Source organism: Schistocerca americana, chromosome 5 (genome assembly GCF_021461395.2).
Source record: "Schistocerca americana isolate TAMUIC-IGC-003095 chromosome 5, iqSchAmer2.1, whole genome shotgun sequence".
Classification (NCBI taxonomy): Eukaryota; Metazoa; Arthropoda; class Insecta; order Orthoptera; family Acrididae; genus Schistocerca; species Schistocerca americana.
In genome coordinates, this window is record NC_060123.1 from 602,639,237 (window position 1) to 602,652,645 (window position 13,409).

Consider the following 13,409-nt stretch of genomic DNA (forward strand, 5'->3'; position numbering starts at 1 on the left):
CCTTATCTCACACGCGGCGGGCGATTCAATAATCGTAAACATTATAAAGTAGCACAGCGATGCGTACACGTCAGCTACAGAGCTGCAACTTGCATCAGTGTGAACGGGAAGGATGCCGGCAAGTGGCGCGGTGACTTGTTGCGGCGTCCGCGCGAACTACGGGACTATACGCGCGAACGGCCCTTACTTAAGAAACAACCCTCGTATTTATATAACATATGTAAACATTTTTGCTGATTTTTAAGTAAATGTAACAAAGAAGAAAATGTCATCCAAAAAATACTAGTTGACTGAACCCACTATAGTATTTTATTTGTTTATGAGATGCATTAATGATTTACCAGGTCGGCAGGAAAGGTGCAGTTCAGTCCCTTTTCACATGTTAGACTAAGAGATAGAAACGCTACTAGATAATGATAAGTTTGAAAACATGAAGACAACATTCAAATTGAACAATCAAGACGATAAATCAAGAATTAAAAGCTGAACAAGCGAATCGTAATAAAACACATTAATTTTTATCGTGAAAATGAATTACAGCGGCAAGGCCGGTTTCGGAGACAGTACTATCAGACGTCAGTAGATCGTGGGGTGAGCGATAGCTCGAGAATTGGACAGAATCATGATTGCAATCTCATATTTATTTTTATTAGTTTGTAATTAGACAGGTTGTAAGTAGTCTGTTTAGGTTTTTATTTTGGTAACGCCACGTAGCGCTCTGTAGGAAAATCATTGACTGTGCTGCGTGCAGTCTGTGGCTTGTTGGCATTGTTGGAATATTCACTATTGTAGGGTTGGGCAGTTGGATGTGAACAGCGCGTAGGTTGGGCAGTTGGAGGTGGCCCACCAGTAGTGGTGGATGTGGGGGGAGAGATGCCAGAGTTGAGGGCAGACGACCTGGACGTGTGTCCGTCTGAAAAAGGAAATTTGTTTAATTGGATGTCACAAAATTATATGTATATTATGACTTTTGAACGCTGTTAAGGTAAATACATTGTTCTCTATCAGAGGCTCAGAGCTCTATGGGACTTAACATCTTAGGTCATCAGTCCCCTAGAGCTTAGAACTACTTAAACCTAACTAACCTAACGACATCACACACATCCATGCCCGAGGCAGGATTCGAACCTGCGACCGTAGCAGTCCCGCGGTTCCGCTGTTCTCTATCAAAATCTTTCATTTGTTAACTATGCCTATGAGTGCTTAGTGCCTTCAGTAGTTAGAATCTTTTATTTGGCAGGCAGTATTGGCGCTCGCTGTATTGTAGTAATTGAGTAACGAAGATTTTTGTGAGGTAAGTGATTCAAGAAAGGTATAGGTTATTGTTAGCCAGGGCCATTCTTTTGTATGGGTTATTGAAAGACAGATTGCTTCGCGCTAAAAAAATGTGTGTGAGTTTAGTGACGATCAGAATAAGTAAAGAAAGAACTGTTTGAGTACGTTCAGTTTTAGTCAGCCATCTTTGTATCAAATAACGCTGCTGCTACGGTCGCACTTTCGAATCCTGCCTCGGGCATGGATGTGTGTGATGTCCTTAGGTTAGTTAGGTTCAAGTAGTTCTAAGCTCTAGAGGACTGATGACCTCAGATGTTAAGTCTCGTAGTGCTCAGAGCCATTTTGTTAAGTCCCATAGTGATTAGAGCTGTGGTATCGATAGCTACGATGCCACTGCTTAGATTGGCACTACGACAGACACCGACGACAGCGCCCTCTAGCTGGCGCTGGAAAGCTCTCGGGCATCGCTACAGATTCTGCCCTTTTGATCAGGTGCATCCAGCCAGGACACTTCGCTTTAGCATCGCACCTCATTCCAAGTTATGTATTCTTATCGCTTGAGTAAAGGGGATTAAAATTCATACAGCAGTACCGACGTGTTTTACCTTTTCCTGATACAACCCATGCGCCGCCTTCCAGGCGGGATACAAAAAGAGCCATTTGAACCATTTTAGAGGTCGTTGTGACACAACAAGGGGGGGAAAAAAATCGCTAAATCGAAAGGTCGAACAGAACCGGAGAGTTCCCGAACTCTGACGTAAACTGTTCGAACAGCTGAAACACTGCCCTGTGTATATATTACACTGTGGTAAAGCTGCCAAAGAGCTTGGATTCCCCCCTTTTTATTTCTGCTGCTGTGTAATGTGACGTGTGTGTATTGCGACCTAAAATTTTGTACTGGAAATGTCCCGTTGCTCTAGCGCTGTAGCCCGTGCCCCCTGTAGCACTAGGTCCGTGACGTCACTAGTCGGCTGTGAGGCGTTCACAGGCGCTCACACGTGCAGCCCCGAGCGGCTTAGCGCCCTGGAGCCGCGCCGCGGCCACGTGCGGCTCGGGCAGGTGCGCGGCGGTGCGCGCCGGAAGTCCACCTGCGTCATCCGACAGCCGGCCGGCCAGCGGCGCGGTGCGTCGACCCGCAGCAGCCGCTTCCGGTTTCGCTTCGCCAGCAGCCGCCGCTGCCGGCCTGGCTTCTACGCAAGCGCGCGCAAAGCACAGACGCGACGTTCTTTGACGCTGTCCTATAATAAGACCGCCCGCATCACAAAAGGTACACTACTGGCCATTAAAATTGCTACACCACGAAGCTGACATGCTACAGACGCGAAATTTAACCGACAGGAAGATGCCAATGGTTAGCTGTTCAGAGCATTCACACTAGGTTGGCGCCGGTGGCGACACCTACAACGTGCTGACATGAGGAAAGTTCCCAACCGATTTCTCATACACAAACAGCAGTTGACCGGCGTTGCCTGGTGAAACGTTGTTGTGCTGCCTCATTTAAGGAGGAGAAATGCGTACCATCACGTTTCCGACTTTGATAAAGGTCGGATTGTAGCCTATCGCGATTGCGGTTTGTCGTATCGCGACATTTATGCTCGCATTGGTCGAGATCCAATGACTGTTAGCAGAATATGGAATCGGTGGGTTCAGGAGGGTAACGCGGAACGCCGTGCTGGATCCCAACGGCCTCGTATCATTAGCAGTCGAGATGACAGGCATCTTATCCGCATGGCTGTAACGGCTCGTGCAGCCACGTCTCGATCCCCGAGTCAACAGATGAGGGCGTTTGCGAAACAACAACAATTTGCACGAACAGTTCGACGATGTCCGCAGCAGCATGGACTATCAGCTCGGAGACCATAGCTGCGGTTACCCTTGACGCTGCATCACAGTCAGGAGCGCCTGCGATGGTGTACTCGACGACGAACCTGGGTGCACGAATGGCAAAACGACATTTTTTTCGGATGAATCCAAGTTCAGTTTACAGCATCATGATGGTCGCATCCGTGTTTGGCGACATCGCGGTGAACGCACATTGGAAGCGTGTATTCGTCATCGCCATACTGGCATATCACCCGGCGTGATGGTATGGAGTGCCATTGGTTACACGTCTCGGTCACCTCCTGTTCGCATTGACGGGACTCTGAACAGTGGACGTTACATTTCAGATGTGTGACGACCTGTGGCTCTACCCTTCATTCGATCCCTGCGAAACCCTACATTTCAGCAGGATAATGCGCGACCGCATGTTGCAGGTCCTGTACGGGCCTTTCTGGATACAGAAAATGTTCGACTGCTGCCCTGGCCAGCACATTCTCCAGATCTCTCACCAATTGAAAAGGTCTGGTCAACGGTGGCCGAGCAACTGGCTCGTCACAATACGCCAGTCACTACTCTTGATGAACTGTGGTATCGTGTTGAAGCTGCATCGGGAGCTGTACCTCTACACGCCATCCAAGCTCTGTTTGTCTCGATGCCCAGGCGTATCAAGGCCGTTATTACGGTCAGAGGTGGTACTTCTGGGTACTGATTTCTCAGGATCTATGCACCCAAATTGCCTGAAAATGTAATCCTATGTCAGTTCTAGTATAATATATTTGTCCAATGAATACCCGTTTATCATCTGCATTTCTTCTTAGTGTAGCAATTTTAATGGCCAGCAGCGTAGTTACAAACAAACAAATTAAGACAGTGTGCAATGGAAATACTTTTATTTGTAAACAACCAATACTTTGCTGTTTAACATTACACTGAGGTGACAAAAGTCATGGTATACCCATATGCAGATATACAGGTGGCAGGAGTATCAGGTACAAAAGGACAGTCCATTGATGGAGCTGGAATTTGTACTCAGGTGATTCATGTGAAAGGTTTCCTACGTGATTATGGCCACACAACGGGAACTAACAGATTTTGAGCGCGGAATGGTAGTTGGACCTTCCAGTTTGGAAATCATTAGGAAATTCAGTATTCGAAGATCGACAGTGTTCAGAGCGTGCCGAGAATATTAAATTTCGTGCATTACCTCTCACCACGGACAACAAGGTGGGTGACAGTCTTCACCTAACGACTGAGAGCAGCGCCGTGCCCGTCGAGTTGTCAGTGGTACCAGACAAGCAACGCTGTATGAAATAACCGAAGAAATCAATGTGTGACGTACGACAGGCGTATCAGGATAGCGCGATCAAATTTGGCGTTAATATGGTATGGCAGCAGACGACCGACGCGACTGCCTTTGCTAACAGCGCGACATCGCCTCCTGGGCTCTTGACCATACCGGTTGGACCCTAGACGACTGGAAACCCGTGGCGTGGTCAGATGAATGCCGATTTCAGTTGGTAAGAGCTGATGCTAGGGTTCGAGTGTGGCGCAGCCCCCACGAAGCGATGGACCCAAGTTGTCAACAAGACACTTTGCAAGCTGGTGGTGTCTCCACAATGCTACACCGGTAACACTTTCGCAATTTTGGATAGCCATAGAGGCAGCATAGCTCACTGTCTCTGCTGGGGAATTTCAACGACTTCTTAAGTCCATTCCGTGTCGAATTTCTGCATTACTCCTGGCATAAGTATGTCCGACGCCATATTAGGAGGTATCCCATCACTTTTATCTCCTCACTGCAATTATTTTTAAAACTGATGCCTGGTAAATGGCGTCCTCCATTGTTGACAAGCGTCTCTCTTGTCTCTTGTGCTTCTTCCGTCACGCCCCTGTCATTAGTCACTTTCTTTCCCTCACCTTTTCTTCCGCCCTTTTCGTACCTTCCCTGTCAATAGTTTATCATTTTGTGGACATTGTGGTTCCCTCTTCTAATGTGGGATTTTATCGGTTTTAGTTAATCCAAGGGCGGAGGTACTGACGACCGCGTAGTTTGGTCCCTTCTCCACCCAACCTACCAACCATCCATTGATGACACAATGGCAAAACCTTGCAGCGAAGCCGCGCGGGGTAGCCGCGCTGTTTAGGGCGTCTTGTCACGGTTCGCGTGGCTTCCCCCGTCGGAAGTTCGAGTCCTCCCTCGGGCATGGGTGTGTGTGTTGTCTTTAGCGTAATTTAGCTTAGACTAAGTAGTGTAGAAGCTTAGGGACCGATGACCTCCCATAAGACCTTACCACAAATTTCCATTCCGCGAAGTTGTCCATAGTTCTTCGTGTTGTTTCCGGTGAAATGGCCGCCACTTCCTGGCTGGCTGCCTGGTGAAGTGCGTGCAGAATTGTGTGGTGATGTTTTTGCTTTTGAGCCTGTAAGCGTCCCCAAAGAAAAACATCATAAGTGATAAATTGGAGACCTTGGGGGCCAGGCGCCTCGTGAGCAGGGAAGACGTCCAGGAAACAACTCTTATCGAAATTCCTAGAGAACGCCGAGAACTGTGAGCTGTGACGCAGTCGTTTTGTAGCCAGTCTCCTCCCTCTTCCTGGTCCCGGAAAAAACTGATTTAATTTATCTCGGAAGAAGATCTCTATCAAGTGGCGGTTGTTGTTGTTGTTGTTGTTGTTGTTGTTGTGGTCTTCAGTCCTGAGACTGGTTTGATGCAGCTCTCCGTGCTACTCTATCCTGTGCAAGCTTCTTCATCTCCCAATACGTACTGCAGCCGACATCCTTCTGAATCTGTTTAGTGTATTCATCTCTTGGTCTCTCTCTACGATTTTTACCCTCCACGCTGCCCTCCAGTACAAAGTTGGTGATCCCTTGATGCCTCAGAACATGTCCTACCAACCGATCCCTTCCTCTTGTCAAGTTGTGCCACAAACTCCTCTCCAATCCTATTCAATACTTCCTCATTCGTATACGTGATCTACCCATCTAATCTTCAGCATTCTTCTGTAGCACCACATTTCAAAGGCTTCTATTCCCTTCAACTATTTATCGTCCATGTTTCACTTCCATACATGGCTACACTCCATACAAATACTTTCAGAAACGACTTCCTGACACTTAAATCTATACTCGATGTTAACAAATTTCTCTTCTTCAGAAACGCTTTCCTTGCCATTGCCAGTCTACATTTTATATCCTCTCTACTTCGACAATCATCAGTTATTTTACTCCCTAAATAGCAAAACACATTTACTACTTTAAGTGTCTCATTTCCTAATCTAATTCCCACAGCATCACCCGACTTAATTCGACTACATTCCATTATCCTCTTTTTGCTTTTGTTGATGTTCATCTTATATCCTCCCTTCAAGACACTGTCCATTCCGTTCAACTGCTCTTCCAAGACCTTTGCTGTCTCTGACAGAATTACAATGTCATCGGCGAACCTTGAAGTTTTTATTTCTTCTCCATGGATTTTAATACCTACTCCGAAGTTTTCTTTTGTTTCCTTTACTGCTTGCTCAATATACAGATTGAATAACATCGGGGAGAGGCTACAACCCTGTCTCACTCCTTTTCCAACCACTGCTTCCCTTTCATGCCCCTCGACTCTTATAACTGCCATCTGGTTTCTGTACAAATTGTAAATAGCCTTTCGCTCCCTGTATTTTACCCCTGCCACCTTCAGAATTTGAAAGAGATTATTCCAGTCAACATTGTCAAAAGCTTTCTCCAAGTCTACAAATGCTAGAAACGGAGGTTTGCCTTTTCTTAATCTAGCTTCTAAGATAAGTGGTAGGGTCAGTATTGCCTCACGTGTTCCCGTATTTCTACGGAATCCAAACTGATCTTCCCCGAGGTTGGCTTCTACCAGTTTTTCCATTCGTCTGTACAGAATTCGCGTTAGTATTTTGGAGCTGTGACTTATTAAACTGACAGTTCGGTAATTTTCACATCTGTCAACGCCTGCTTTCTTTGGGATTGGAATTATTATATTCTTCTTGAAGTCTGAGGGTATTTCGCCTGTTTCATACATTTTGCTCACCAGATGGTAGAGTTTTGTCAGGACTGGCTCTCCCAAGGCTGTCAGTAGTTCTAATGGAATGTTGTCCACTCCCAGCGCCTTGTTTCGACTTTGGTCTTTCAGTGGTCTATGAAATTCTTGACGCAGTATCATATCTCCCATTTCATCTTCATCTACATCCTCTTCCATTTCTATAATATTGTCCTCAAGAACATCGCCCTAGTATAGTCCCTCTATATACTCCTTCCGCCTTTCTGCTTTCCCTTCTTTGCTTAGAACTGGGTTTCCATCTGAGCCCTTGATATTCATACAAGTGGTTCTCTTTTCTCCAAAGGTCTCTTCAATTTTCCTGTAGGCAGTATCTATCTTACCCCTAGCGAGGTAAGCCTCTACATCCTTACATTTGCCCTCTAGCCATGCCTGCTTAGCCATTTTGCTCTTCCTGTCAATCTCATTTTTGACACGTTTGTATTCCTTTTTGCCTGCTTCATTTACTGCATTTTTATATTTTCTCCTTTCATCAATTAAATTCAGTATTTCTTCTGTCACCCAAGGCTTTCTACTAGCCCTCGTCTTTTTACCTACTTGATCGTCTGCTGCCTTCACCACTTCATCCCTCAAAGCTACCCATTCTTCTTCTACTGTATTTCTTTCCCCCATTCTTGTCAATTGTTCCTTTATGCTCTTCCTGTAACTCTCTACAACCTCTGGTTCTTTCAGTTTATCCAGGTCCCATCTCCTCAAATTCCCACCTTTTTGCTGTTTCTTCAGTTTTAATCTACAGTTCATAACCAATAGATTGTGGTCAGAGTCCACATCTGCCCCTGGAAATGTCTTACAATTTAAAACCTGGTTCCTAAAACTCTGTCTTACCATTATATAATCTATCTGATACCTTTTAGTATCTCCAGGCTTCTTCCATGTTTACAACCTTTCATGATTCTTGAACCAAGTGTTAGCTATGATTAAGTTATGCTCTGCGCAAAATTCTACCAGGCGGCTTCCTCTTTCATTTCTTAGCCCCAATCCATATTCACCTACTGTGTTTCCCTCTCTCCCTTTCCTTACTCTCGAATTCCAATCACCCATGACTATTAAATTTTTGTCTCCCTTCACTACCTGAATAATTTCTTTTATCACATCATATATTTCATCAATTTCTTCGTCATCTGCAGAGCTAGTTGGCATATGGTAGGCCTGTGTATCCTTTTCTTCTGACTTACAATATACAAACGAAACGCAATCTGACTGCAAATAATTAACACAGAAGAATGGCCCTGAATTAGAAGAAATTCTCAGTCTGACTGCAAATAATTAACACAAGAGAAATCCTAACAATAACCCATACATTTCATAGGTCATTGCCGGCCGGGGTGGCCGAGAGGTTCTAGGCGCTACAGTCTGGAATCGCGCGACCGCTACGGTCGCAGGTTCGAATCCTGCCTCGGGCATTGATCTGTGTGATGTCCTTAGGTTAGTTAGGTTTACGTAGTTCTAAGTTCTAGGGGACTGATGACCTCAGATGTTAAGTCCCATAGTGCTCAGAGCCATTTTTTAAAGGGCAACTGAATCACCTTGTATGTATAATTCACCAGCGTCAGCCAAGAAGTGGGAAATTAATATACTGATTACCTTGTTTCTCCAGAAGGAGAAGTAGAATGCAGTAAAGATGCCTGTAAATTTTAGCTGATATTTTAGTATTAGTGTAAACATAAATGTGTTGAATTTGTAATAAAAAGTAATAAATAGGGCCTACTAAAATCGAAGAGTAATTGAATGGAGATCTCTTCCTGATATAGCTTGCCACATTTTTGTATCCTATCGGCAAGTTGTTGATTGTACAATAGACAAGATTTCTTCGAAACTTGCATTCGACATTTTCAAAAAGTTTTTAATTTGAGCAGAGTCCTCTGATTTTAGTTCATTCAGTAGTGTTTCATGGTAGGCCTGTGTATCCTTTTCTTCTGACTTACAATATACAAACGAAACGCAATCTGACTGCAAATAATTAACACAGAAGAATGGCCCTGAATTAGAAGAAATTCTCAGTCTGACTGCAAATAATTAACACAAGAGAAATCCTAACAATAACCCATACATTTCATAGGTCATTGCCGGCCGGGGTGGCCGAGAGGTTGTAGGCGCTACAGTCTGGAATCGCGCGACCGCTACGGTCGCAGGTCCGAAACCTGCCTCGGGCATGGATGTGTGTGATGTCCTTAGGTTAGTTAGGTTTAAGTAGTTCTAAGTTCTAGGGGACTGATGACCTTAGAAGTTAAGTCCCATAGTGCTCAGAGCCATTTGAACCATTTTGCAGTATGTAATAACTTACCTCAGAGAAAATATTCATTACACGTACTACAGCTACACAGCAAGCACAAATACAGCCATCTAAATAAAAGATTCTAACTGCTGTAGGCTCTAACTACTAATAGGCATGTGGTTAGCAAAGGAAAGATTTTGCTGCAGAGCAAACAATGTATTTAGCAAATTTTACCTTAATAATGTGACATCCAGTTAAAAAAATTACGTAATCGTCCGCAACATCCAGTTCCAAAAAAAAAAAAAAAAAAAATATCATGTAATCATCAACAATCTTACATTTTCATGACGGACACACGTCCAGACCGTCCGCTCGCGCTAACAAAAAAAAAAAAGTTCAAATGGCTGTGAGCACTATGGGACTTAACATCTGAGGCCATCAGTCCCCTAGAACTTAGAACTACTTAAACCTAACTAACCTAAGGACATCACACACATCTATGCCCGAGGAAGGATTCGAACCTGCGATCGTAGCCGTCGCGCGGTTCCAGACTGCATCACCTAGAGCCGCTCGGCCACAACGGCGCTACACTTCAAACCTCTAACCTCCACCACTGCTAACTATTCAACATCTAACCTCCATCATTGTTGGCTATTCACCTCTAACTGCGAGTCCGACCAGCCAAAGAGTCTCTTGCAGAGGGCGCAGAGCGCTGTCAGAGTTATTAATGCAGTCTATCGCGCTGCCAACATATAAACAGGCTACTTCCAAGCGCGCTTTACGTGCCTGTGAGTAGAGGATATCAGTGATACGATTCGCTGGTGACATTGCTATCCTGAGTGAAAGTGAAGAAGAATTAAATGATCTGCTGAACGGAATGAACAGTCTAATGAGTACACAGTATGGTTTGAGAGTAAATCGGAGAAAGACGAAGGTAATGAGGAGAAGTAGAAATGAGAACAGCGAGAAACTTAACATCAGGATTGATGGTCACGAAGTCAATGAAGTTAAGGAATTCTGCTACCTAGGCAGTAAAATAACCAATGACGGACGGAGCAAGGAGGACATAAAAAGCAGACTCGCTATGGCAAAAAAGGCATTTCTGGCCAAGAGAAGTCTACTAATATCAAATACCGGCCTTAACTTGAGGAAGAAATTTCTGAGCATGTACGTCTGGAGTACAGCGTTGTATGGTAGTGAAACATGGACTGTGGGAAAACCGGAACAGAAGAGAATCGAAGCATTTGAGATGTGGTGCTATAGACGAATGTTGAAACTTAGGTAGACTGATAAGGTAAGGAATGAGGAGGTTCTACGCAGAATCGGAGAGGAAAGGAATATGTGGAAAACACTGATAAGGAGAAGGGACAGGATGATAGGACATCTGCTAAGACATGAGGGAATGACTTCCATGGTACTAGAGGGAGCTGTAGAGGGCAAAAACTGTAGCGGAAGACAGAGATTGGAATACGTCAAGCAAATAATTGAGGACGTAGGTTGCAAGTGCTACTCTGAGATGAATAGGTTAGCACAGGAAAGGAATTCGTGGCGGGCCGCATCAAACCAGACAGTAGACTCATGAAAAAAAAAAAAAAAACAAAAAACAAAAAAAACCAAGTAGATGAGAGATTGCCAACAGACAAATTCGTATCGAGGTACATTCGCCCGTCTGACAAACTGCCAGTGAGGTGAAGCATGCAAGTCAAGCCGTTGCAACAAGTCATGTTGAAGCCGAAGAAGCCGTAATAGCCGCGCGGTCAGGGACGCCCTGCCACGGTTCGCGCGGCTCTTCCTCCCTCCCGTCGGAGGTTCGAGTGCTCCCTCGGGCATGGTTGTATGTGTTGTCCTTAGCGAAAGTTAGTTTAAGTTAGATTAAGTAGTAGTGTCTAAGCCTAGGGACCGAGACCTCAGCAGTTTGGTCCCATAGAATCTTACCACAAATTAAAAAAAAAAGTAATATATAAATCCTGCAGGGCGTCTTGTCATGGTCCACGCGGCTCTCCCCGTCGGAGGTTCGAGTCCTCCCTCTGGTGTGTGTGTTGTCCTTAGCGTAAGTTGGATTAAGTAGTGTGTGAACCTAGGGACTTATCAAAAATTTCGAAAAACCGAAATGCGTACGGCTGTCCGTCGTGAACTGGCCTTGGCCAGTATCTCGTAGTCCCGTGTAATGGCATCCTTCATATGAGTAAAAGGCAAATCAGGCAAAGCAAATTCCAGTCCGTTCACTAATGACGATATTCGACACCGTCAGCCCAGAAAGTCCCGACACTGATTTCGCTCGTGACGTATAGGCGATGCCAGCGCAGTAGCTACGGCGGCAGCTGGAACTAACAGCTGTAAACAACAGGCGCGCCTTCGACCTGTCAGTTGCGAGCAGACAGTGTCAAGTAGTGGGCGTGTGTCCTTGGTGCGTCACCGCTGTTCTGCAGAAACGATCCGAACATCTGTGAACCAAGTGTTCAGGACGACCTCGAGGGTGTTTCGAAGAAGAGAAAAGTGTGCCGCCAGTTTATTCTGCGCACTTTGACTCCAGAACAAAAACAGTGACGTGTGGGCGCCTGCCGGAAATTGACTGAAATACAAATCGCGGAAAAAATCATCACGGGTGATGAGACTCGAGGCTGCCGGTGTGGCCGAGCGTTTCTACGCGCTACAGTCTGGAACCATGCGACCGCTACGGTCGCAGGTTCGAATCCTGTCTCGGCCATGGATGTGTCCGCAGCTCTTCGTCTAGGGGCTAGCGTTGCTGCCTCTGGTCTACGGAGTCCCGGGCTCGATTCCCGGCTGGATTGAGGATTTTCTCTGCCCGGAGACTGGGTGTATGTGTTGTCCACATCGTTTCATCATCATCACCATTCCTGAGAGTGACTAGATTGGATTTGAAAAGAAAATGGACTGTGTAAAAATTGGGACTTTGTACGGGCGCTGATGAGCGCGCAGTTGAGCAGCCCACAAACCAAATATCATCATCATCATCATCATCATCTCATCCACCAGCTCCCTTTCATGTCCTTCGACTATTAAAAGTGCAGTCTAATTTTTGTACCAGTTCTAGATAATTTTTCGCTGCTCGTGTTTTATTCCTGCAATCTTCAGTATTTCAGAGAGAGTATTCTAGTCACCATTGTGAAAAGCTTTCTCGAATCCTACAACTGTTGTAAATGTAAGTCTGCCTTCTTTTGAAGACCCATCTTCTAAGGTAAGTCGCAAGGCGAGTGTTCATTCGCGTCTTCCCGCGATTTTCTCGAACCGAAACTGATTTTCCACGATGTCGGCTTCTACCCAGTTTTTCATTCTTTTGGAAATAACAGGCGCTTCAGTCTGGAACCGCGCGGCCGCCACTGTCGCAGGTTCGAATCCTGCCTCGGGCATGGATGTGTGTGATGTCCTTAGGTTAGTTAGGTTTTAGTAATTCTAAGTTCTAGAGGACTGATGATCTCCGATGTTGAGTCCCATAATGCTCAGAGCCATTTGAACCACTTTTTTAATGTGACTCGATGTTATCAATGCGAATCTGCCATCAGACGACAGAACGCAGAAATTCACACCGAGAGTAACGCTTTGGCGACCCAACCGACATTGAGGAGAAACTGAGCTCGTGTTGAACAACGTCCCAAAGAAGCACGTTCCTTATGGTTTGACATGGTCGGGTGAACGTTCTGTGCGCTGTGCTCAGTTGGGAGGAGAATATGTACCGCACCTGAAGCATTAAAACCACCATCTTAACTTTTCTCTGTTTATATGAATCCAATCTCGAAACTGATTGATCTTTCTACCCCGTAAGGAGAGTCATAAAGGCTCAAAATTGTAGCTAAATGCAGGACCTCCTGGAAAGGATGTGTGAGTTACAATGTACTGCTTATATAAGAGGATGTTTCAAATGAAAACCTTCCTTATTTATTGTTATGCAAATGACCTATCACCGAAAAATTGAAGAGACGTGTTTTTTCAACGGAATTCACAGGACGTGTAATGTGCGAATTCCAACGCTTCTACATCTACGTGATTACTCTGCTATCCACAGTAAAG

General features: G+C 45.2%; 1 protein-coding gene across 1 annotated transcript in view; it reads left to right on the forward strand.

Annotated features, from left to right (window-relative positions):
• The first annotated feature begins 2,178 nt into the window (after positions 1–2,178).
• The window catches only part of LOC124616577 (insulin-like peptide receptor), a 418,803-nt gene continuing 407,572 nt past the window's right edge, over positions 2,179–13,409 (forward strand). The window contains exon 1 of the mRNA XM_047144897.1: positions 2,179–2,542. Coding sequence (XP_047000853.1) covers positions 2,179–2,542 — 364 coding nt within the window. The remainder of the gene's footprint in view (positions 2,543–13,409) is intronic.